The 24,865-nt window shown below is 43.6% G+C and overlaps 2 protein-coding genes across 6 annotated transcripts in view; one reads left to right on the forward strand and one right to left on the reverse strand.

The window, feature by feature from the left end:
• Positions 1–20,446, reverse strand: part of homer2 (homer scaffold protein 2) — a 38,888-nt gene extending 18,442 nt beyond the window's left edge. Inside the window, exon 1 of one of the 2 annotated variants that reach the window (XM_034221147.1) lies at positions 20,216–20,446. In XM_034221147.1, the coding sequence (XP_034077038.1) occupies positions 20,216–20,217 (2 nt within the window). In that variant the 5' untranslated portion in view covers positions 20,218–20,446. Of the gene's footprint in view, positions 1–19,575; positions 19,909–20,215 lie in introns of those variants that run through there. The other variant, XM_034221145.1, reaches the window with a different exon arrangement.
• Positions 6,463–23,168, forward strand: LOC117549333 (RNA guanine-N7 methyltransferase activating subunit-like). 4 transcript variants are annotated; one of them, XM_034221151.1, is made up of 4 exons: positions 6,521–6,578; positions 7,098–7,143; positions 20,842–21,012; positions 22,275–23,168. In XM_034221151.1, exons 3-4 carry the CDS (start codon positions 20,843–20,845, stop codon positions 22,501–22,503), a joined length of 399 nt encoding a protein of 132 aa, XP_034077042.1. In that variant the 5' UTR covers positions 6,521–6,578; positions 7,098–7,143; position 20,842; the 3' UTR covers positions 22,504–23,168. The 4 variants fall into 4 exon arrangements, with proteins under 4 accessions (XP_034077039.1, XP_034077042.1, XP_034077041.1 ...); XM_034221148.1 differs by lacking the exon at positions 7,098–7,143 and having other exon boundaries at positions 6,463–6,578; XM_034221150.1 differs by lacking the exons at positions 6,521–6,578; positions 7,098–7,143 and adding an exon at positions 20,169–20,578 and having other exon boundaries at positions 20,822–21,012.
• Positions 23,169–24,865: the final 1,697 nt, after the last annotated feature.

Raw genomic sequence — 24,865 nt, forward strand, 5'->3', positions numbered from 1 at the left:
TCTATTTTAGAGGACGAAGTAATCTGCTACCATAGCAATCAGTGCATGGTCTGTGTGATTCAATAGTACAAGATTATCAACATCAAATGTTGTGAAATATGCATATAGGCAAAACGCATACTATATACAATATGGATACCCTACCTACACAAAAGGAGAAAAAAAAGCCATAAGCTGATTCCTTTACACACTATTGTTGGTTTTATTAAAACAATTAAATACAGAAACAAAATCTATTTAGGCTGTACTACAATTGAACCTTTTAAGAACATGTGTCATGTCAAAGGCTAGTTTTCTTGCTTTACCAGATTTGACACCAAATCCACTCCATGTTGACATTTTTGAGTCAAGTGCAGCTTGAGGTAAAAGGGGATCACACATGCATGCGGTATATGCATATTCTCCATTTCATACTAATTGTCTGTGCACTTGACACGCCAAAAACAAGCACCTTGTGATGGTAGTGCTTTACATGGACTGGACCCAGCAGGTGGTTGTGATGCTGCTCTATTAAGTCCCAAGTGTGGGAATAATTAAGTGGAGTGGCTGAATGAGAGAGATCAGAGGACACCTTAACAACTAATGGATGCAGATGAAGAATATGGGGCAGACAGATGGTACTTATCCTTTCTGAAGTCAAAATGTGAAGTGAATGTGCCTTTAGTCAGGGTGAAGTTTACTAGGCACTTCACTTTTTAAAGCCTATACTCTGCATTTCTGTCTCAGTGTTTATCTCCATCTTCTTTTATTTAATTTGTTCTGCATGGCATCTTCTACAATTCCAGTTGCCATTACATTTTTTTTTTACTGAAGATACAGTATGTTCTTCATTGTGTTCTTTATTAGTGCAATGTCACATTATAAACTGTCAACGGAAAATGTATTCATTCTTGCAATGCGTCACAAAGAAATTGAATGTAAGGTGATGTACACACTATTCATTCATGGTTTTTGATGAACAACAAAGAACATTACAAATATTGCATGGGGGCGAGTTAAAAAAATAAATAAACCTAAATCCAAATAATCTGATACCTCATTCACACCAACGCAACTCCGGTTCAAGCTCCGTGCTAGAGCTTTTCAGGTTCAGAACCGGTTCTTCGGTTTAGCTCCGGCTCTTTTCACACTGCCCAGAGTCCGACTGGTGCTGCGTCATTGCATCATCGTTTGCGTCATGACGTAACCGTTTGCGTGCCTGCTTCATAAAGCCAAACCGCACGGAAACCTCTCACAGCTCACACAACAACAACAATGGCAATGGCCGATTGTGCTCCAGCTTCCTCTGTACCTCTTCGGAAGACCAGATTCCCAGTATCTAGCTGGTCTCTTCAGTGGACCACTGCTGCTTGTGAAGTTTCTCCATCGTTGTGTACAAACTGGATAAAACGCAGGCTTTTTGTTGTTGTTCAGGAGTTGATCCCGCCCCTGCCCCCGCCTCGACGTAAGCGTGACGTATGTGGTGCTTTTGCTCTAGCCGGACAATTTTTGGGTGCTTGAAACGAACCGGATTCCGGAGCTAAGAGGCTGCGGTGTGAACAGGCCCTGAAACACCGTTGGTGTGAATGAGGTATCAGGCATGTCCTTAATAAATCACTACATTTATTCCAAAGAAAGATACTTTAATGCACTTCAGCGAGGTCGCAGGTGAAAATAATGTCAGGCACGCAGAATTCATGAGCTAATAAAGGTTTTACTTCCATTGGGATTAGGGTTCTCACAGAAATGAAAGCCTAATAAATGCACTGTCCTTTTAAAGCCTAATCTCAGTATTCATCTGCCCTGGGAACAACAAAACCCATTATACAGATCACACACACACACACACACACACACACACACACACACACACACACACACACACACACACACACACACACCACACACACACACACACACACACACACACACACACACACACACACACACACACACACCACACACACACACACACACACACACACACACACACACACACACACACACACACACACACACACACACACACACACACACACACACACACACACACACACACACACACACACACACACACACACACACACACACACACACACACACACACACACACACACACACACCACACACACACACACACACACACACACACACACACACACACACACACACACAACACACACACACACACACACACACACACACACACACACACACACACACACAACACACACACACACACACACACACACACACACACACACACACACACACACACACACACACAGACCTTTGCAGCGGCAGTGTCTGGAGCCAGCTCACACTGGCAGGAGAAGAGGAGTGAAAGGCCAATGCCGATCACATGGATGCACTCAAACAACTGTTGGTGAAATCCAGTGATCTGCTTGTCCCAGAAAAAAACATTATATTGATCGATTTAACTGGATAAAAGATGGAGAAGACATTTGGGACTTTGGGGACCGTTTCATTTATTTTTCCGGTGACTGTCGGGTTGCTCTGTCCCCATCTGTTGCTTTAAATAATTTACAAGTGTGTGTGCGTGTGTTGGATGTGGCAGCTTTGAGTAAGTATTGCACTGTCAATGCCTACATACACCTACACACTCACCTCAGGCACCTCTGTACTGATGATACAGCAATAGTGTTGTGTACCAGCAAGATAATACATTAAAAACAGTCAAACTAAATGTACCTAAATAGGACAACATTTTTTATTTATTTAATGAATCTATGTCTCAAAAATGTTACGATGAAACCCAACAACTACAGATTCAATTCGAGAAACTGCTGTGTTAGTGTGCTAAATAATTGCACGATACTTCCACGCAGCAATATTGTGAGTGAAGCACCACTAAGCCTGCCTCCCTCTTGTTATCTTAAATCCTTTAAAATGTTAGCTTGATCACTACCTATGGTTTACCCAAACACTGCTCTCTCCAGAGTTTGAGTGAAGTATGCTGAGAGAGGGATAATCCTGCTGCCTAAAGACGACATTTTAAGATGATGCAGAATGACACTGGGCCCTGACAAAGTGTGAAAACAGCAGGCGGCTTCTACCTTTAACTAGGAGTTTGGGATGGTGATTTTAATGCGAGGTGGAGCAGCAATGTTTTATGTCAGGTATGTTTTTCCACCAAGTAAGAAAAACAGGCTCTTTCACATTCCTGACTTTAAACAATTCACTCCGGGCTCATTCCTAAATCAAGCTTTCCCCTTTAAATCACAGTAATTGACATCTGTCCGAACAAGTGACACATGTCAACTGATTAGATTATTGATAACCGATTTGTGAAACTGAGGACACACACTGAACAGGCTTTGTAGCCTGTTTGACAGATATCAGCACTCTCAGCAGCTTCAGATACATGCACTGCAACATTCCTCACGTTCCTACAAAGAGCAAACATAATGTGACTTTACCAGCACCAGAAATCACACAACCCACCAGAAGCAGCAGATATAACTACACAAATAGAGATGAAAAAGTGATATTTGAAGGTATAGAGTCTTGCGCTTAATGGGTCCGCAGAGGGACAGTATAAACACACAATATCAGCGTTTCCCATCATGTTTGGACTAGTGTGTAATAGGCCGAGGCGGAATAAATAGTGAACAGTACTCAGGAACCATTGTGTGGAGTGGAGACCCACGGGCACAATGATATGAATAAGCCTGTGACACTTTAAAAGGATCTCTTCATTAGTGAGACAACATCTCTCGGCCACCGGGACTTCATGAGATCATTGGCCTGTTTATAGACATGTTTTCCACCTTTGAATCCTCCAGAGACAACACAAACCTTGACAGCGTTATTAACAAAGGACACAACCTTAGGAGCATTAGAAATCACACTTCCAGTGCTGAAGTGTGGAATTCAGGACGGAGAATTGTCCAGGCTCTAAAGCAGGACACTCACCAGGCTTCATGAATTACTTAGGATCATTATATTACAAGCAGAATATTCATAAAATGCGCTCCTCGAATCTATAAAAGTGGTCTGACTAATAGGAACATTTTGCATTTCTTTCTTTTCAAAGAACTTGAGGGGTGAACGATGCATTACTCACTAGTCATTAGTCAAACACCACTAGTACGGGAGGAGAACACAGAGTAAGAGCACTTATAACTCCTCACTTTCTTCTGCGGGTGCTACGGAAAATAAACGATACATTTGGCTTTTCTGTAGCACCAAGTAATAAAAGAACATCTTCTCCCAAATCTCTAATAGAGGCAAAATGAGTAACTAATTGGGTTGGGTTAGGGTGCACAGATCTGGTGACTACCGCTTTAGGAAAATTGCAAATTAGAAAATAAATGTGCGTCGTTTATTCGTGAACATTAAAAAAATACATCTAATAACTTGGATTCTCATTAGCCGGTGTAATATTATGAATTTTCAGACCATCAGAGCTCTCTGTAATTTGTACCTGCAAGGTCTGCTGGAGAGCAAAACCTCCTTATTAGTGAGAGCAGAGATTTGTCTGAATGAATGAGCAACGTACGCATGCAGGAGAGTAAAGATCTGAGTAATCACCACCACAACGCCACCTGGGCTTTTAATGCAATAAACATGGAGCTCTAGTAATGATGTCAAAGAAGAACAGCCTGCAGATACAGTAGCGTGCGTTCAAACATTCTCAATAAGAGATAAGCAGGCTTACACTCTCTGCTGTGTCATACTAGTCAGCAATTGTTGGAGATATTTATTGGGAAGTTTCACTGATACGTTGATGCATATGTTAAAGTCTTCAAAGGATTCACAGGTGTTATGCAACTAATTATTATATGCAGAAACTTAAGGAAGGCATGGATGTATGTTGTACCTTGTGTGGGGAACTCAGAGAAAAGCTGGTGCATTTGTTTTGGTCTTGCTCACATACAAAACAGCTGTGGGGAAAACTGAAAGGAGCTGTTGCAGATCATATCTACACTACTTATGGAAAATATTTAGTTTGGATTTACTGAATATGACCGGGATCTCTACTCACAGTTTTATTTGATTCAACTCAAATGCTTCCTGTTTACCAAATGTTATGTGCTTAACCCAGACAAGCTGTTGAGCAAAAAAGGCAAACTGTATAAAGCTGTCTGTCCATAAAAGAAATGTACAAACACAAAACTATTTAACTTTATTTTGTATGTGTTTATATTGCTTACAATCATTTGTCCTTCTGGATATTTTATAATGATATACTGCTGTTAAATACAATTGAACCGCTTGTTGTATAATTGTCTATGATCAGGTTCAGAGCCCTGAAGAGGTAAATACAGTATAAATAATATATATTTATGGAAAAACAAATGATCTAATCATAATCAAAATATATATCCAATGTTGGTATTATACTGTTAGTAATATACCGTCCATTTTTCAAATAATTTTGTCACATCCTATTTAATATTAAAAGGTGACCATCATCATTGCTCCCAGTTTGTTGGCATCGTACAGCATAGTGAACTGTGCCTCATCCCATTTAACTGGTGAGAGATGGACAGCATCCCATGCAAAAAAGGCAGCAGGCCAGAATCAAACCAGCAACCACAGCAGGTCCTCGCCACTATACTGAGACTATAGGATGCAAAGCCCAACTTAATCTAAGAGCTCTGGGAAAAGGGAGTGAGGAAGTCTCCACAGAAGCACAGCATGGCAGCAGATGGCCTCCTAGGCCTCAACCATCTGGTGAGGAGACGTCCAATCCACCATCACTATGTCTCCTTTCATTTACCCATGATTCCTCAACAGCGAGACCTGCTTTTACTCCTCTACTACACCTCTTCAAGCTTCCCCTCTGGCCTTCAAACACAGACAGGAAACACACAGTCCGATTAGGCTTACGGTCCACTCTCCTGGCCGAGCAGCCAAGAGACCCACTGCCACGTCACACAGCCTAATCAATGAGTGTTAATCCTTTAGCCGTCACTCTGTGGCCAGCCAGGAGATTATCATCTGTCCCTGTGTTAGCGCTCCCAGCATAAACGCTGGGAGCAGTATGCTGATTGCATTGCTGTCTGTGTGACCGCTTATTTAGTGAGAAGGGGCTTTCAGGCAATCTGAGACGCAGAGCTTAAGCTGCAAAACAATTTACAAATACAATTACCATCACTTTCATTTCCACTGTTGAGATCAGCATTTCCTCACCATCTTTAAGATCAGCAATCTTGAATTAGAAATATGTAATGTACTGGGCACACTGCACATAGGCCTATTATAAATTGGATTAGTATTGTGCTTAAGTCAAAATGTGGTGATCAATATAAAAACAAGAAATGTAGCAAGTTCAAGAGGGCACAGATTGGTCCCAGGACCAAAGAGCTATGGAAGGAAGGAGACAAGTGGAGATCGATACTGAGGGTGGTGTGTGTGTGTGTGTGTGTGTGTGTGTGTGTGTGTGTGTGTGTGTGTGTGTGTGTGTAAACTTCCCTGCTTTGGGACGCCCAACCAGACAGTCCAGAGATAGTTACCGGACGCACCCCTCACACTGTAACGTCATTAGTCACGCGCAGCCGGTCATAAACAGAGTCAGACTTTCAGCGAGTGAACGGGTCGTTGTGTGTTCCGCGTTGTGCGTGTATGAAACTGTAAGTGTTGTTACTGTGGCATAAGCACCTGTTTGTATCTATATGTTTGCATTTTGTATGTAAATAACAGTTTACAGACAATAATCGCCGTAATATTGTTTACAGTAGGCCTACTTGTTTGTGACTGGCTGCCTGTTAAATGTTCAGTCGTTTCACTTTCTGTCCGCTGTGACTGTTGATATAATTATATTTGGTATGTACGATCGCCATATATGTCCAGTCTCGTGCTATTGCGGTGAGCTGTGTATAACTTTATGCCTCTGTCAGCCGCCATTACCGCATGTACAACGTTATCCCCCTGTAAGCCGCCATTATCACGTGTTAAAACCATAGACTGTATATATAAAGGTTAAAACAAGTGAGCCCTCTTGCGGGCATTTCTGGTATTGTTTACCATGCAGCTGACTGTTCCAGTACTTATGTGTATGTACTGTTCCTAGCAGGAAATCGTAATGTAACTATTAGGATTAATATTGTCATTCACTAATTTGATCTACTCTGTTTATTTATATTTCCTAGACAGTGGGGGCTGGTGGAAAATATTTTTGGTGGGGCTGTTGATATAGTGAGTAAAACATTTTTTTTTGGGAGAAATGACTACTTAAATTAGGACTTCTGGTGATGTAATGGCGCGTTTCCAGTGCATCGCGGAGCTCGCTTTAATGCTGCGTTCAGACCGGACGCGATGCGAATATTCGCATGCTCTAGTCGCTCGAGTTTCACCGCGGCTGCCAGCTGTGTTTACTCGCATCATTCAAACAAGACGCGCTCGGGAGCTACAATTACAACAAAAGGAACATATTTTACCGTGATTAAATTGTAATACACGTTTCTAAATGATGCCGACGTAACAACATACTGATACCGGTTAGTAAAAACCATGAATTAATGCTTTGACAAGTCTGCAGACAGATGGAAGGCGAAAAACCTTTTAGAATACTTGTTATCTGAATGTAGCTTGGCTAAGCTAACGTTATATATGCTCCGACCGTCCACACTCACAACAACGGCCTATACAGACATAAATAAACCAGCGAATGTATTCTCCATGACACAGACAGTCTGTGGTTTATACTTGTTTAACTTTTGTCTAGTTTCTGAACAGATCGTATCTGTCCCCGGCTGTTTGAAGAGCAAGCATGGGAAACAAAAGACAGCATTTACCTGTTTGCATCCAGCTAGCCATGCCTTTCTGGTGTACCAGCTACGTGTCTTTTTCACGAGCTTGCTGCGATATATACAAATCGGGTTGGTCCGGTCCAAGGTCTTTAGGCAACAATTTATCTCCCAAACTTCTCATTTCGAAAGGATTGGAGATTAGCTCTTGAACGGAATTGGGCGGGGACCGAGGTCCGGCGACTCCACCTGCACACGAAGCCATTCTCATCCAACTACTGCGTCACCTTGGTCACTCACGAGTCTAAAAAACAAATCACGTCAACGCACGTAAGCAACGTGGGCGTCAACGTGAGCGCCCTCGTGACTGTAGAGGAAACTTCTGTGTAGCATGCAATGGAGTCACCGACTCAGGAAGGAGAGTCGGAGCTTTGATGTCAAACCACTGTGATTTATTTGGAGTTGGTACCAGAGTATTCACATCACAAATCCAAGAGTCAGAGGTTCTGACTCCACGGTAGAGTTGCCACATCAATTCTGGAGAGCCTCTCTCTTGCCAGCCCATCTAACTGGTTTCGCAGAGAGTAAACAACATATTTGAGAAGATAGCCTAAACAGTGTGGGAACACTGAGCTACTTGCGTCGGACACTTATGACCTCGAAGATTTCACCTTGGAGTCCACAAATACAAAGAAGGAAATGTCCCAGTGTACCCACAACACAGACCATCTGTATCCCAGTATTGACCGGTCACAGAATGGGAACAATAACATTATTGGCTAAGCCGCCTGTGTCCTTAAAGAAGGTAAACAGACATCAAGGTTTGTCCTGTATGTTACAAATTGGCGTCTATGATAATTATTTCCATAACAGTGACCAAAATATTTGACGGCGCTGATTGGCTGAAATTATATTTCGGCGGCACAGTTTACTATTGAGACTTTTGCAACGTGCTGGTTGCTGCTGTTTGGCTCGGGGGCTCCTTGCACGGCGCCCGGTAATGATAAACTAATGCTGCAACTCTGACTACTTTTAAATCCAGGCTGAAAACTTTTCTTTTTGTCGCTGCTTTTAATTGAACTATTCATATCTTAGACTGCACTGTAACTTTGATCCATGTACTTTTTTCTTTTAATGTTTAATTTATTAGCTTTTCTTTTTAATGACTGATTTTAAATGCCATTTTCTTAATCTCTTTCATTTTTTGTAAAGCACTTTGAATTGCCTTGTGTTGAAAAGTGCTATATAAATAAACTTGCCTTGTGATAAACATGTGACTTATCAGTAACTTTAGACATCGTAACACAATTTTAAACGAGATTTTATTGTAGATTATACATTTTACTGATACCAATTGTATGATATTTACCTTGTTCATTAAAAATAAATATATATATATATATATATATATATATATTTTTGTATGTGGGAAGAGGTGGGGCGGCGCCCCTATGGGCCAGCCGCCACTGTTCCTAGATAACCACAACATAACAAACGAACATCCTGTAACACCATAACTCCTGTGAACAATTGAAGTTTGGATATCTACACCCCCCGGATTGCTGCAATCTTTCTGACAGAATATTTAGGCCAGACTTGTATACACCAGCATTTATTCATAATTTTCACAAGTGGTCCTTCGAGCCGGATGTATACAAGCTGCGCTATGGCCACATCCAGGGAGCTGTATGATGGGCAGCCACCGCCCAGTCCCCGTCCCAGCAGAGTGCGGCGCATTCCCGGACATCTGGAGAACTTCCAGCTCAGCTACCCACATCAACCTCTTTATCCCCCCCATATGAGGCCAGTCTCATCACAGAGACCAGCATACAAGGGCGGACTGGGACTAAAAATCTCGATGGCCAGTCCGCCACTGCCAGCATATGACGAGTCGCCCAGCCAAGGAGGACATGTCGGTTAACCTGTAGCAGCACATCACCCTGTTGGTACTCCAGAGATCACAACTGACAACGATTAGAGGCACGCTGGCAGACGATTAGCAGGCAGATGCAAGAGCTATAATCTGAAATGGACAAGGTAAAGATCATCTCACATCCACAAAGTGCCCTGGCTTACCCTTCATACCACTCACAACAGTTTACTGCATACCAGAGTCGCTACAGCAGCCTCCCTCAACTGGAGCTGTGTTCTCCCACAAACCAACGTATGGAAGAAACAGGTATACTCTCATATCCTCAAGCTAATCCTGCTCCTCTCCAAACATCTCCTTCAACGTCTCCACCTCAAACACAGGCGGATCCTCCTGCACCGCAGACACAGCAGACTTCCCCCGCGGCGTCTGTTACTTCTGCTGAACAGATGCAGCCCGCACCTCCTATGGCTTCAAGAGCTTCTTCAACAGAGATGCATTCTGCACCCACTGCTTTGCTGATGCAGCCTGCGTCACCTGTCACTTCTCCTGTTGTGGTACAGCCAGAACCTCCTGCCTTGTTAATACATCCAGGTGTTATTCCTGCTCCTGCTGCATACCCACAGTCTGCACCAGCCCCACCGGAACAGCCATATAATGCACATCACCGGTACTGGCAGACCACTCCACAGCCATATCAGCCTATGCAGTATGCTGCACCACCTCCAGTACATCACCCCTACATGATGCAGCCTCATAACATACCCATTATGATGGAGATGGCGATTGCATCATCATATGGTATCCCAAAGCCAAGATTAACCATCTTCAGCTCAGGAAAAGAAACTGATTTTCTTATGCTCAAAAAGGGATTGGATAGCGTGCTTGGCCCTCACCAACACCTGTCCGAGGATTATAAATACCAAATCCTCCTCGATCACCTCACCTTTCCATCTGCACTCCAGGTAGCTAAGAGGTACATAAACAGCCCGACTCCATACACAAGTGCCATGCAAACCCTGACCCAACGCTATGGTCAGCCAAGACAACTGGTTCAGGGAGAGCTTAAAGCCATCTTGAACGCTCCAGCAGTGAATACTGGTGATTATCAAGCGATTGAAGACTTTGCAGCATCAGTTGGCACTCTGGTGGGAATGCTAAACACCATGGAAGGCCCCTCATCATCCAAGAGATGTGGGTCTCATGTTGACACCTTACTCAGCAAACTCCCTCCTCACTTCAGAGACTCGTTCGCTGAATACTGCTTCAACAGAGGAATCATCCAGAGTGGTAGTAACCTCACATATACTCTCCCTGACCTAGCTGCGTGGCTCGAGAGGAAAGTACAGACATTACAGATTTCACATTGAATAACTGTCACATGTCCAGAGCCTGCACATACAGACAGTAAGAAGTGAAGAGTGGCTAAGCCACAGAGAGTCAGACCTGCTCCTATACTGCTTGGTAGCCAGCAGGGAGCCCAACACTCTAATTCATCACCTGCTGCTAGCACTCCTGCCCAGCTAAATAAACGTGAACGTTTTAAGCCCTTCTGCCCTTATTGTAAGAACCAGGAGCACTACCTCAACGCCTGTGCCGACTTTGCTAAACTCACTAACACCGAAAAGGCAAGCTGGATAAAGGATAACAGAAATGCTGGAGGTGTGGGAGAGGGCACACGCCCGGAAACTGCACCTTAAAGAAGACATGTGCAACCTGTGGACAACAACATCTTATCATACTGCACGATGTGGCCCTCACAATGACTGTACTGACTGTAACTGCTTCCTCCAGTGTGGTCTTCACAAACCAAGTGAGCCGGTCAGGCAAAGTAATGCTTAAGGTTGTCCCTTGTCCGACTACAGAATGGAAAGAATACCCTGGACACGTACGCTTTACTGGATGATGGATCTGAAAGAACCATCATACTACCAGCTGCTGCCCGCCATCTCGGCCTCCTCGGACAGGAAGAGGTAATATCCCTCAGGACAATTAGGCAAGAAATAGTGCAGGTGAAAGGAGCTACTGTGTCATTCAAAGTGTGCGAAGAAAGGTGCGAAACACAATATCAGTCAGGCCTTTACAGCTGCCGAGCTGAATCTGGCAGAGCAGTCGCGTGCAGCCGAGTCCCTGAAGCAAAAATACAAACATCTTAGCGACATCCCACTGCCGTCCTTTAATAAGATCAAGCCCATGCTGCTCATCGGGTCAGATAACACATCTGATCATCCCCAAACAGCCTGTGCGCACAGGCTGCCCAGTGGCTGTATGCACGGCACTCGGATGGACTACACAGGGACCAGCCAGCTTCCATCAGCAGTCAGCAGGTGAGAGCAACTGTCTCCATTCATCCTTCCTCTCCTCTTCAGAGGAGCTGCATCAGAACGTGGAGAAACTTTGGCAGCTCGACACACTCCCCTTCAGGAGCATCAATGAAGTGACCCGCTCTGGTGAGGATAAAGCAGCCATTGAACTACTGGAGGACAAGACTGTACGTGTCAAAGTTGACGATGTGTCTCGCTACGCCACTCCACTACTGCGTAAGCAAAGTGCCCCCTCTCTGCATGTACCTCCTACTACAACAATGGCTCTCCTAAGAGCTACAGAACGTCGTCTGTCTAACAACCCTAAGCTATCTGCAGTCTACAATGAGGATATCCATAAGCTGGAAAAGGCTGGTTATGCAGTGAAGATTAGCTCTGAAGAAGTGAGCAACTCCAAGGAGTCATGGTTTATTCCCCACCATCTTGTACAACACAATGGTAAACACAGAGTCGTCTTCAACTGCTCCTTTAACTACCAACAAGCCTCTCTTAAAGACAATCTGCTTCGTGGACCGATCCTGGGCTCAGCGCTGCTTGGTGTGCTGCTGAGGTTTAGAAAGTATTCTGTGGCCATCAGCGGAGACATACGTGGCATGTTTCATCAAGTGCGTCTCCTCCCTGAAGACCAACCACTGCTCCGCTTCCTGTGGCGAGACGGGGAGACAGATCGCAGTCCAGATGTCTACGAGTGGCATGTGCTGCCCTTCGGGACCACCTGTAGCCCATGCTGTGCTACATATGTCCTGCAGTGCCACGTGAACGACCACAGCAAAGACAATGAAGAGGTAGTTAAATCTGTGATGCACTCATTCTATGTGGATAACTGTCTCCAGTCTCTGCAGTCCCAGGACCAGGCCAGAAACCTCATTGACAAGCTGAGATCAGTCCTTGCCAGCGGAGGCTTCGAAATAAGACCGTGGGCCAGCAACATGCCAGACGTTATCTCACACATCCCTACAGAAGCCAAATCAGCTGAGTGTGAGGTATGGCTAAATGCTAATAAGACCGACCCCCAAGAGTCTGCGCTCGGTCTCCTGTGGTGCTGTATTACCGATACACTGGGATACTAGCACCGTGCTATTCCTTCAGCTGAACCCACCTTGAGGTACGTGTACCGAGTACTGGCCAGCCAATATGACCCTCTCGGCTACATCATCCCCTTTACCACACGAGCCAAGGTCATAGTTCAAGCCCTCTGGAAGAAGGAAAGTGGATGGGATGCACCACTGCCAGACGAACTTCTCCCTGTGTGGCAAGCCTGGGAAAGAGAGCTGCCAAATCTCCAGAAAATCAGCCTGCCACAGTGCTACACTTCTGATATTCCCGACATTACCCCCACCGACCTACACATCTTCTCTGACGCCTCTGAGAGAGCATACGGCTCCGTCGCCTACCTGAGGTTAGAAGACGACAGAGGTAGAGTGCAGGTGTCATTCGTGATGGCAAGGTCACGTGTAGTAGAGATGGGCGAGTCCTGATTCATCCGGATCATTAACCCGGATCCTAGAAATGAGCTGGTCGTGACGAGTCTCCCCTCTCCATTAACCCGAGTCCTACACCTGGTGTGACGTACAAATTAAAACTATAAATTGCGTCACTCGCTACTCTCCTTATAACATGTAAAATAACATTACAACGTAGCCCAGTCCATCTGCCTACCCTTTAGCAAGTAGGATAGCTTCCAGAAGTTATTGTTTGGCTCAGGTGAGGGGACGCGGATCAGTGAAACTTCCTGCAGACTCGTGGGGACTCAGAGGAGCCGTATGTTACGGCTCCTAACCGTGCATAGCAGATCCAGAGATCCATACTCGTCATGTGCACGAGCATAGCCGCGGCCGGGAAGACATTTTACTTAGGGGGTGTGGCCAAAAGTGGGGAGAGATTAACAGTAACATGTTGCAGCCCCTCCTCCGGCTCCCGCGGCTATATTATGCACGAGTCAACAGCAGACTCAGATATTCGCAAATCCTGACTCACTGTGCAAAACACAGCAGACTCGTGCGGACTCAGAGCCGTAACCGTATAGCAGCAGATCCAGAGATCCAGCAGACTCAGAGATTCGCAAATCCTGACTCACTGTGCAAAACATAGCAGACTCGTCGTCATGCAGGAGTCAACAGCAGACTGAGATTCGCAAAATGACCCTTTTTTTTGTGATCAACATGTTTTATCAAAGCATAAGACACAAATTTACACACATTTAACACATACAAACACCAGTATTGCAATGATTACGCAGTCCATGAGAACATCGGAGGGGGGGGGGCATATGATTAGATCTACATACACACTGTTTTCATGACCCAAATATGTATGTTCATTTTAATACATTTTTTATTTTTCATAGTTATTTTATCATGGGTGGAGATACTGGGTGAAGATATGCTTGATTTTTTTGTGTGTGCATTTTAAAAAATAAGTGTTTTGCATTATATAGTTATTTTAATATGTTCCTGTATAAGCACATTTTGCACAATTGTGTTTTAATAATTGTATAATTAAGACATTTTATATATTCTAACTGTTTTGCAATTTTCTATCATTTGTTTCTTTTCGTGTGCTATGTTCAAAATAAACGTTTTGCCAAGTAAGATCCATATTGGAAATGCAGCTATTACACGCAGGAGACTGTTGCACAACATGACAATTTTGTTAGAAGTCTACACTGAAACTTCATTTAGAGCCGGAAACATAATGGACTTAATCAAAATCGCGGGATCCGTGAATCCAGGACAATGATCGAGAGACCAGTAGCCTACGAGTTAGTCAGCGGAACTTCACAGACTCAGATTCGCAAATCCTGACTCACTGTGCAAAACACAGCAGACTCGTGCGGACTCAGAGCCGTAACCGTATAGCAGCAGATCCAGAGATCCAGCAGACTCGTCCTCATGCACGAGTCAACAGCAGACTGAGATTCGCAAAATGACCCTTTTTTTTTGTGATCAACATTTTTTATTAAAGCAAAAGACACTGTGTAGCGGAGGTTAATATAACGTCAGTTTAATATGCTCGTGAAATGCAACAAGTTTTCGGTTTCACCGGTAGGATTTCTACGCTCTTGGTGATGCTGACTCATATGACTCAAATTACTTGTATGATCCGGATCTCTTCAATGACTGACTCAGAAGACCCTGAGTCCGTAAAAGGATCCGGATTTGCCATCTCTAACGTGTAGCCCCGAAGAAACAGCTCTCAATATCCCGCTTAGCTGTGTGCGGCCCTGACTGGAGCACAGTTGGCCAAGCTGCTGCATACCGAGCTGACACTGTCAATACACAAAACAATCCTGTGGTCAGATTCCACTACAGTCCTCCACTGGATTCAGTCTGACTCCCAGCAATACAAAGTGTTTGTAGGGACAAGGATAGCGGAAATCCAGGAGCTCGTCGGAACCGACAGCTGGAGATACGTCCCCTCTGAAGAGAACCCCGCTGACGACATTACAAGGGGAAAGCATCTACTGGACTTAGCTAAGCCCAATCGCTGGACATCTGGCCCGACTTTCCTTCAACTTTCTCCAGCCGACTGGCCAGCTAACCCCGTGGTTAGTTCTGCACACAAAGAGGAGACGCGCAACACCACTTTTTGCGGCAACATTGCAACAGCCGAGCCTGCGGCTCCAGATCTAACACTCTTCAAATCATGGTCTGAACTACTTGAAGTCACCTACCAATCCATGCACGGGGCGGCTGCTCCACGCATGACTGCATCCAGCCGACTAGAGACAGAGGTTGTCCTGCTTAAAAGAGCACAGCAAGAATCCTTCCCTGCAGAAACGACCGCACTACAATCAGGGAAACAACTCAGCCCTAGTTGTCGCTTGCTGCCACTCTCTCCTGTACACGACTAGGCTGTAGGACTAATCAGAGTGTGAGGCCGTCTCCGGAAGGCAGAGAAATACCTGAAAGAGGACACCATACATCCTATAATCCTGGCTCCAGACCACCCTGTCACCAAGCTGATTATACAGAACTATGACAAACGTTTGCTGCACGCAGGTCCCGATTGGGTCTTCGCAGAGCTAAGGAGAACCTACTGGATACTTCGCGGACAGCAAGCAGTCAAGAAACAACAACATGCCTGCGTTGAGTGTCGCAAGTGGCGGAACAAACCTGTCATTCCTAAGATGGCAGACTTACCCGCTGCACGGCTACGCATAAACAAACCACCATACTAGTCCACTGGTGTCGACTGTTTTGGCCCATACACCATAAAGACAGGCCGCCGACACGAGAAAAGGTGGGGCATTATATTCAAGTGCCTTACTACACAGTGTGTACATTTGGACCTTTTATGTAGTATGAGCGCAGATTCCTTCCTGCTCGCGCTGCGACGCTTCGTGGCGAGAAGAGGGAAACCCTACGAGATCCTCTGCGACCGAGGAACCAACTTCCAGGGAGGTGACCGCGAGCTGCAAGAAGCCTTTGCGGCACTCGAGCCAAGCCTGAAGGAACAGCTAGCTGAACAGAGTATCACCTTCAGATTTAATCCACCACTCGCTCCACACTTCGGCGGCACATGGGAACGGGAGATCAAATCTGCCAAAGCTTCACTGCAAGTGGTCCTGAAAAACCAAACGTTGCCTGTAGAGGTCCTGATGACTGTGCTAGCGGAAGTGGAGAGAATACTCAACTCCAAGCCCCTCGGCTATGCGACGTCTGACATTGCTGATCCAGACCCCATTACACCCAATCTCTTGCTCATGGGGTGGCGAGATGCATCATTGCCACAAGCAGTGTATGGCGACTGCGATCTGCTTGGGCGCCATCGCTGGAAACACAGCCAGGTCTTGGCCGACCACTTCTGGACCCAGTTTACACGTAACTATCTCCCTAACCTTCAGCTCCGTCGAAAGTGGCACACTCCTACACCAGACCTAACCACAGACCAGGTCGTCATGATCGTCGACCCGCAACTGCCAAGGGCTCTCTGGCCAGTTGGACGGGTAACCAAAGTGAACCCGAGCAATGATGGTAGGATACGCTCTGCAGAGGTGAATATTAAAAGGCACTACATATATTCGACCTGTGGCGAAACTCATCACACTACCTGAAATGCCAGAGGACTGACATGCCTACCCCACATTCTAGCAGGGACATTTGTGCTATTACAAATTCATCTAGCGAATTTGGGTGCGGCTGTGCAAACTTCCCTGCTTTGGGACGCCCCCCAGACAGTCCAGAGATTGTTACCGGACGCACCCCTCACACTGCAACGTCATTAGTCACGCGCAACGCGCGACCGGTCATAAACAGACTTTCAGCGAGTGAACGGGTCGTTGTGTGTTCCGTGTTGTGCGTGTATGAAACTGTAAGTGTTGTTACTGTGGCATAAGCACCTGTTTGTATCTATATGTTTGCATTTCGTATGTAAATAACAGTTTACAGACAATAATCGGCGTAGTATATATATTGTTGACAGTACTTGTTTGCCGTAAGTGTGACTGCCTGTTAAATGTTCAGTAGTTTCACTTTCTGTCCGCTGTGACTGTAGATATAATTATATTTGGTATGTACGATCGCCTATGTCCAGTCTCATGCTATTGCGGTGAGCTGTGTATAACTTTATGCCTCTGTCAGCCGCCATTACCGCATGTACAACGTTATCCCCCTGTAAGCCGCCATTATCACGTGTTAAAACAAGTGAGCCCTCTTGTGGGAATTACTTACACAGTACTTATGTGTATGTACTGTTCCTAGCAGGAAACCGTAATGTAACTATTAGGATTAATATTGTCATTCACTAATTTGATCTACTCTGTTTATTTATATTTCCTAGATAACCACAACATAACATAACAAACGAACATCCTGTAACACCATAACTCCTGTGAACAATTGAAGTTTGGATATCTACACCCCCTGGATTGCTGCAATCTTTCTGACAGAAGATTTAGGCCAGACTTTTATACACCAGCATTCTTTATTCATAATTTCACATGTGTTGTATAGTTAATATTTAACTCCATAGGAGCATAGAGCAGGGCCACCTGAATCCTAAAGTTCCCTCTGTCTAACACACAAACGCTTTTTTACTGAATATATTGACCCGTCATTAAGGGCAGGGCAGGACACATTGACTTATTGACACATTGAAGGGTAACCCAGATGTGAACTAATACACGACTAGGCAAGCCTGTAACCTCAACTTTAATTTTCCCTTCTGTTTAGTTTGTTTCAATGTTTACTTTAATCACAAGCAGAATGCCTTTATTTGTCCCACAGAGGGGACATTGTCATTTACCCATCAGTGGTTGTAAATCAGATAGAGCTGAACATATTAGAGATTAAACAATGTATTGACCAATCTGTTGAAAAAGCAGAGTTTCAGCTTTTCAATGTTAGGGATGTCTTTAGAGACCTAAGAATGAATAACCATGGATATTCATTGCAGCAATAAAAATGAGTAATGACAAATAAAGATAATATGTTGGGGTTTGGTTGGGCATAAAAAAAGCACTTCTCAGGCTCTGAAAACTTGTAATGGGATTTTTACATTATGTTTGAACATTTTATAAACTAAACTAACTAAAAAAAGAAGATTTAGGGATTTTGAAAATCATTATAAACAACCCTAAACAAATCCTAGCCGTTTGCTGCCCTTCACAGTAGGTTTAGAGAACAGTTGGCCAAATGACATTTCCTATGAGTCGTTTGTCTCTGCCTGCCTAAGTATTCAGCTGTCATGTGAAACTACAGGTACTACAGGTACAGGCACCGACTGAAACCAGAGAACCAGACAAATTAAACGTGTTGCCATGTCTCGGTCCACTGGGCCAGTTTCATCACATCATACTGACTCACTTCAAACCTGCTGGGCGAGTATGCCAAACTCCTGAGAGGGATTCCAGACTGATGAACTGGTTTCTTACACATTAAAAAAACATGTCTGCTCAAGAGAAACAAGCTCTCTGGGTGCCAGTTTTAATTAATGACAGAACATTAATGCTACTTAATATACACACTGTTCCTCATATTTTATACATAAATCAAGCATCCTTAATGAATTGAAGCATTTATGAAGTACACGTTAACTATTCAGTGACATCTTTGATTCTGTAAAAAATGTAATTACACTAAAATACTATTTCAACACTCTCTTAGTAAAATCAAATCTATGCAAACAGGGAAAAGTAATCCAGAGAGAGCATCTATAGTAGCCTATATGCAGATATAAAACGAGCTGGCAATTGCATGGCATTGAGACAACATTCAGTGAAAAATAATGCACTGTACCCTGTATACAACTGTGGGAGAGCACTAATACACACACACACTCTACTTATTAGTGGGCAGTGTTGACTCTGCCACCTCCGTATCATAACCCTCTTAAAACCATATTCCTACAAATAGCAATTAGACTGATCCGCCTAACGTTCATACCTGACATCAAGTATTTTCACACATGGAATCTGAATTTCTCAAAGACAAGATGAAATAACCTCTTAGATTACCCACATTGCCAAATAATCTGGCTATAAAAGAAGAAACCGGGGTCTTCCACCGCTGTCAAAACGCATTGATGAGCTTTGGGTGAAAATCGCAATGCTAATCAAATGTAAGTAGATGATTGACTCTACATTTGTAGAGGTATTTTGTAATTTTCACCACACAGAGACATATAACATTACAGTGCAGGTGTAATGAGAGGCGCTCTGAAGGGCAGCATTTACTGGATTACTCACCCCATTGCCGCGGATTGGAGGAATAACTCCTTTTAATATATCGCTCTTTCTGCTGCGGGTTTACAGGAAGTGTGTTTTAAAGCGCAGTCAAAGTCCGCAGATGATAAGCGGTCCAAAGAGTAGAACAAGTCCTCTCGCCGCTGACAGACAAGTGAAATGTGAGAGCACTTCTTCTTCGTAAACTCGATCAGTGGGTTGTCAAGCTCTTTCTCACAGAGCCCCGGTCCTTCAGGAAGTTTTTTCTCTTTGCTTGTTTGTTTTTCCTCTTTAGAGACAATATATCCCAGTTCGGAGTGTGTCTCTCTCCTCGCTGTCTTCCAATAATCAGCACTGATGAATTAAGTAAATGTTTCCCCGCTGCCTGATCGCTGCGCAGAGTTTCTTCCCCCGACGGGATTGTGTTTCATTGTGAAGGGCAGCAGCAGCAGCAGCGACACGGAGCGGCTCCACCTGCCCACGCTGTGCCACAGCCGCCCACACTGTGTTAAACCTGGGGTTTCTGCGGTTACTGTCGGGGCTTTAGCGCAAACTGTGGTCCGTAACCACGACATATTTAAAAGCGAGATACATTATTAAAACTAGGTGTTAGAAACCGACCAACAACGTGTTGGTCGTGTTGAGTGACTTCAGTTGCACTTACATGTTGTCAGTGAAGGCGTTCAGCAGTTGGCACTTTCTCCTAAATTTGTTTTAATTAACGGTCACGGAAACAAATAATTAGATGGGCCTCTCATTAGCATCTTTATCTTAACATATGCTTAGATAAATTGAGTTTAAAGTAGCACATTACAGACTTTAAACGAGTATATGTTGACCGTTGGTCCTAACTGGCAGGTAACAGTCAGTAATCACTGGCAGGTGTGTCTGTGTGCGCGCTCCCGGAACCATTTAATAATTATCCTTGGTTCCGGGGGGAAGACTTTCAGCGACGTACTGCACCGGGACATCTCCAAAGGTAGCGGTATTAGTTCTGAGGAAAATACAACATTCACGTCCTTTAAAGGTATGTTTTAAATTATAGCACTAAAAGGCGTTTTTGGGCGATTTTTCTGATACATGCATCTTTAGCTAACGCTAGCTAATCGCATCCAGATCAGTCTAGTTGTTATTGTTCCGCATGGGGGATTTGTCTTGAAGCAAAGTAAAAACAAGACATAGAAACAGACGTATCCGCTTGTAAACGGAATAACAACGTGTTGTGTTTACTATGTTATTAGCTCTGTTCTGATATCCATTGCTTATGTAGCTCTTCGTCTGTATTATCAGCATGGCCGAAACCACGGAAACCCGGCAGAGCAACGAGGAGATGTTTGCCAACAGATTCACATCAGATGACAGAGAGTACCAGCAGTATCTGAGCCGTCCAGCTGACCTGCCTCCCATCGTGGAGGACTGGAGGAGCCGCGGGGGGGGAAACCACAGGGGCGGCAGGGACAGGTAGTGTAACTTTAGCCTTCATATCCTGTAATCTACCTTCCTATTCTTATTATGTGTGCATTATGACAATGGTTAACACCGAATGTATGATAACCAGCTTATTGTAAGAGTGCAATAGTGTCATCTTGGAGCAGTGTTCAATAGAGCTAAGTAAAGTTAAGTATTGAGATATGATTGAAGTACACTGTTAAGAAGCTTACAAGTTACATTAAAGTGTAAGTGATTTAGTATTGCACCACAGAGTTAGGGGACCTTTCACAGATGATACATGCACGTTTGTTCCATAGTTGTTGGACCTTTTGGTTGATTAGGGCTGTTTTACATGACACAGTATATATTTAAATGTTTTTCTATTTCAAATAGGTCTGACTTGCCTCTTTCTTCTATCAGGCTTAACCGTTTCAAAATTTGATCAGAAAACATCTCTTTTAATAACTTGTTGGTGTAATCACAGTAGAGTTAGGAGCTAAAACAACCTTACTTGTGTTTCTCTTTCCATTCCAGGTGAGGTTTGTTGATTTTGACTAATTCAAGTTAACCAAGTAAAATTAAATTAGTATTTCACTTTCTGAAGTCGACATTATAAAGTAAATCCTGTTTGATGACTAAAGCAAAACTAATAAATGATAAACGCAATATTAAAGGGAAATCATGGAGACCAAAGGCAAGTTTAAACAGACAGACACTGTACTTTACTTTGTAGATTTTATTTTATTTACTTAAAGGTGGGGTAGGTAAGTTTGAGAAACCGGCTCGAGATACACTTTTTGTTATATTCCATGGAATGCTCTTAACGTCCCGATAGCAATGAATATCGTAAGTGCTTTGACAAAAAATCCATAAAACATTTCATCTGTGGAAGCCGTAGTACTGTAAAAAGCACGACCAATCATTTTAGCCGGCCCGGCTAAAGTAACTGGATGGCCTACCTGCCTGTCAGCTTTCCATCTGTGCACAAACTTATCTCGTGCCCTCATTGGTCATGTGCGCGTTCGTGTGTGTTGGAGGAGGGGCTCTGTGAGGAAGTGGCAGATTTCTTCCGGCTGTGTATTTTCAAATTCTAGCGCACTCGAGCTGGTTTCTCCAACATTACCTACCCCACCTTTAACTGCTTTAACATGCTCTTGAGGAATAACCCCGGTTATCCACCATCCTGAATTCTTTATATTTATTCAAAGGAAATATTTCCTGCTGTCTTGACTTGTAATGCATGAGTCCGTACCTGTTGTTTTTATTGTTAATTTCTATCGGTCTCCCTCTAGGTACCAGGACCGTCGTGGAGGAGGAGGAGGAGGAGGAGGAGGCCGAGGTGGATGGGGAGGAGACCGAGGCTGGAGAGGGGACAATCGTGGGCAGCAGGACAGAGACAGAGACAGAGACAGAGACAGAGACAGGCACTCTGGGCATGGCAGCGGGTATCAATCCGGCCATCCAAGCTCCAACCAGGGATACAACTCCTATAATCAGAGACCACATTATGACCGCTACTGATCTTGAATCTCTCAGGTGTTTTCAGTATTCATTGTCTTTCAACTTGCATTGCAATCCATGTGGCAATGTGCATCTGTTGATTTGTTTGTGTGAATCGCATTTGAACATTCTAGGTCTGATTTAATTTACCAATATGAACATTATACTTGTGCATTGTAATTGTGCATCACTTTTTTTATATTTTCGGAGAATTATTTCTGAAATGTGACTGCATACAAAGACAAATCCTGTTTAACACCCACTTACCATTTCCATACATACAAATCATAATTTTCCCCCATACTGATTCTTTTTGCTCAGCCCTGTAATCTCATTAAATGTTCTTCTTATATTTGTAGGATGGATAATAAGTGCATACCGTTTTCAATACATGAACTCTCATTGAAAATGACAGTGAAAGTTTAATTTTTTTGTAAATCAATTAACAAAATAATTGTTCCTTATTTAACAAAGAAAAAGTTTTTTGTTCAGATACTTTTGTAGCTACGTCTTTACGTGCTTTGATATCAGATTGTTACAAATTATACAGTACAGTATTGTTGCAAACAGTAAACCACAAATTCAAGAGGAAGTATGGTTGCAATGCAGCTTTATTTTTCTGTGTCACATTATATAAGACAACTGATGAACTTAACTGTTTTCAATAAACATGTATTTTCTTAATTTATCGCTTCTGTTTTGTGAGGCTATTGGGTTCAACACTAAGCACACATTTTAAATGGGGGAACAGACAGAATTCTGAGAGTGCATAAAAAATAATTACCTTTTTAAGGTTAAAGGTGGGGTAGGTAAGTTTCAGAAACCGGCTCGAGATACACTTTTTGTTATATTCCATGGAATGCTCTTAACATCCCGATAGCAATGAATATCTTAAGTGCTTTGACAAAAAATCCATAAAAAAATGTCATCTGTGGAAGCCGTGGTACTGTAAAAAGCACAACCAATCCGTTTAGCCGGCCCGGCTAAACGGATTGGATTGCCGCCCTGTCTGTCAGCCTTCCATCTCGTGCACGCACAAATGTATCTCGTGCCCTCATTGGGTGTGCCTTAATTGGGCGTGCATTGCGCATTCATGATGTGTGTTGGAGGAGGTGCTCTGTAAGGAAGTCTGAAGGAAGGGGCGGATTCTTTTCGGCTGTGTACTTTCAAATTTTAGTGCACTCGAGCCGGTTTCTGAAACTTACCTACCCCACCTTTAATCGATTATTAAAATAGTTGGTGATTATTTTTCTGTCGCTCCACCAATTGTTGCAGCAATAATAAGGATGCACCTCACTACATAAAGCTGAACAATATCAGTGTTTTACTCACCGTATCAAGGGGGGATTAATTTAACATTATGCTCCTGATTTAGGCTTGGGTGACACAACAATCTCCATCCTCGAGATATATTTTTGATTCCTTTGAGTGAATGCTAAAGAAGTACACAGATTTTTAAAGTTTGTAGAGTTTTGGGATCAAGGCCATCATAGAAAATTCCATGTTGAAGTGATGTAATTAGATGAGTAGCACAGAATATATTGAATTTGCTCACTGAACACTTTTTTGTTTCCATCACCAAAATATGTAACTATACAAACGTATTGTTTGAAATAATCTCACGACGGGCACAGAAATTGATAATTTACTGAGGCCACATTGTCTCTGCCTTTAGTCTAATGGGTGGCATATGAAATTAAATGGGCTGAACAACTCTACTGTACGGAGGGAAAGCAGCATTTAGAGTAAATGGCTCAGCAGGATACCCAAGACCAATAGTTCACACTCTGAAAAGCAACTGAAATATTTATGGTCATAATTTATACATTATTGCTACATGCATCATTGGCTATGGCATAGCTCATTGTCTAAAGATGTCAGTGCTCGTGTATCTCAGTACTTTCATAGAAGATCTCAATTAGGCATCAAATGGGGACTTTTGGACTTATTGGTCCACAACACAAGCTCTGCATTGTTTCCTCGCTGCCTAAGTGCCATTCTGTGGTTTCTATTTGTGGCCGTGGTGAAGACTGGGTTAACAGTTCATTTGGACTTCAGCAGTGCAATCAGCTGTGAGGAAGGAGGGGGAAGGTTAGGGGAGAGTGTGGGGGATGTGCTGAAACTGCCACACAACGAGGAAGGCTGCCATCACCACTGTAATCAGTTCAGATTAGAGAAACTTCACCCACAAGCTCTGCATCTTTACAGAGCAGGGATTTGCTGCATAGAGACAAAGACATTTTGTGCATCCATTTTTCCAAGGGGGTTAAGCTCACTTACTCCCATAGGCGCTACCTTAAGCGTCACCACGAGGTTCATTTTTGGGTTTTTGCATGTCTTGATACTTTTTCAGTGGATAGGCAATAGACATTTTAGTCGTCCC

This window comes from Gymnodraco acuticeps, unplaced genomic scaffold (assembly GCF_902827175.1).
Source record: "Gymnodraco acuticeps unplaced genomic scaffold, fGymAcu1.1, whole genome shotgun sequence".
In the NCBI taxonomy this organism is placed as follows: domain Eukaryota; kingdom Metazoa; phylum Chordata; class Actinopteri; order Perciformes; family Bathydraconidae; genus Gymnodraco; species Gymnodraco acuticeps.

Coding starts and splice junctions, on each gene's coding strand:
- LOC117549333 (XM_034221148.1), top strand. Junction 21,013..22,274: donor CACAGGGGCGGCAGGGACAG/GTAGTGTAACTT, acceptor GTCTCCCTCTAG/GTACCAGGACCGTCGTGGAG.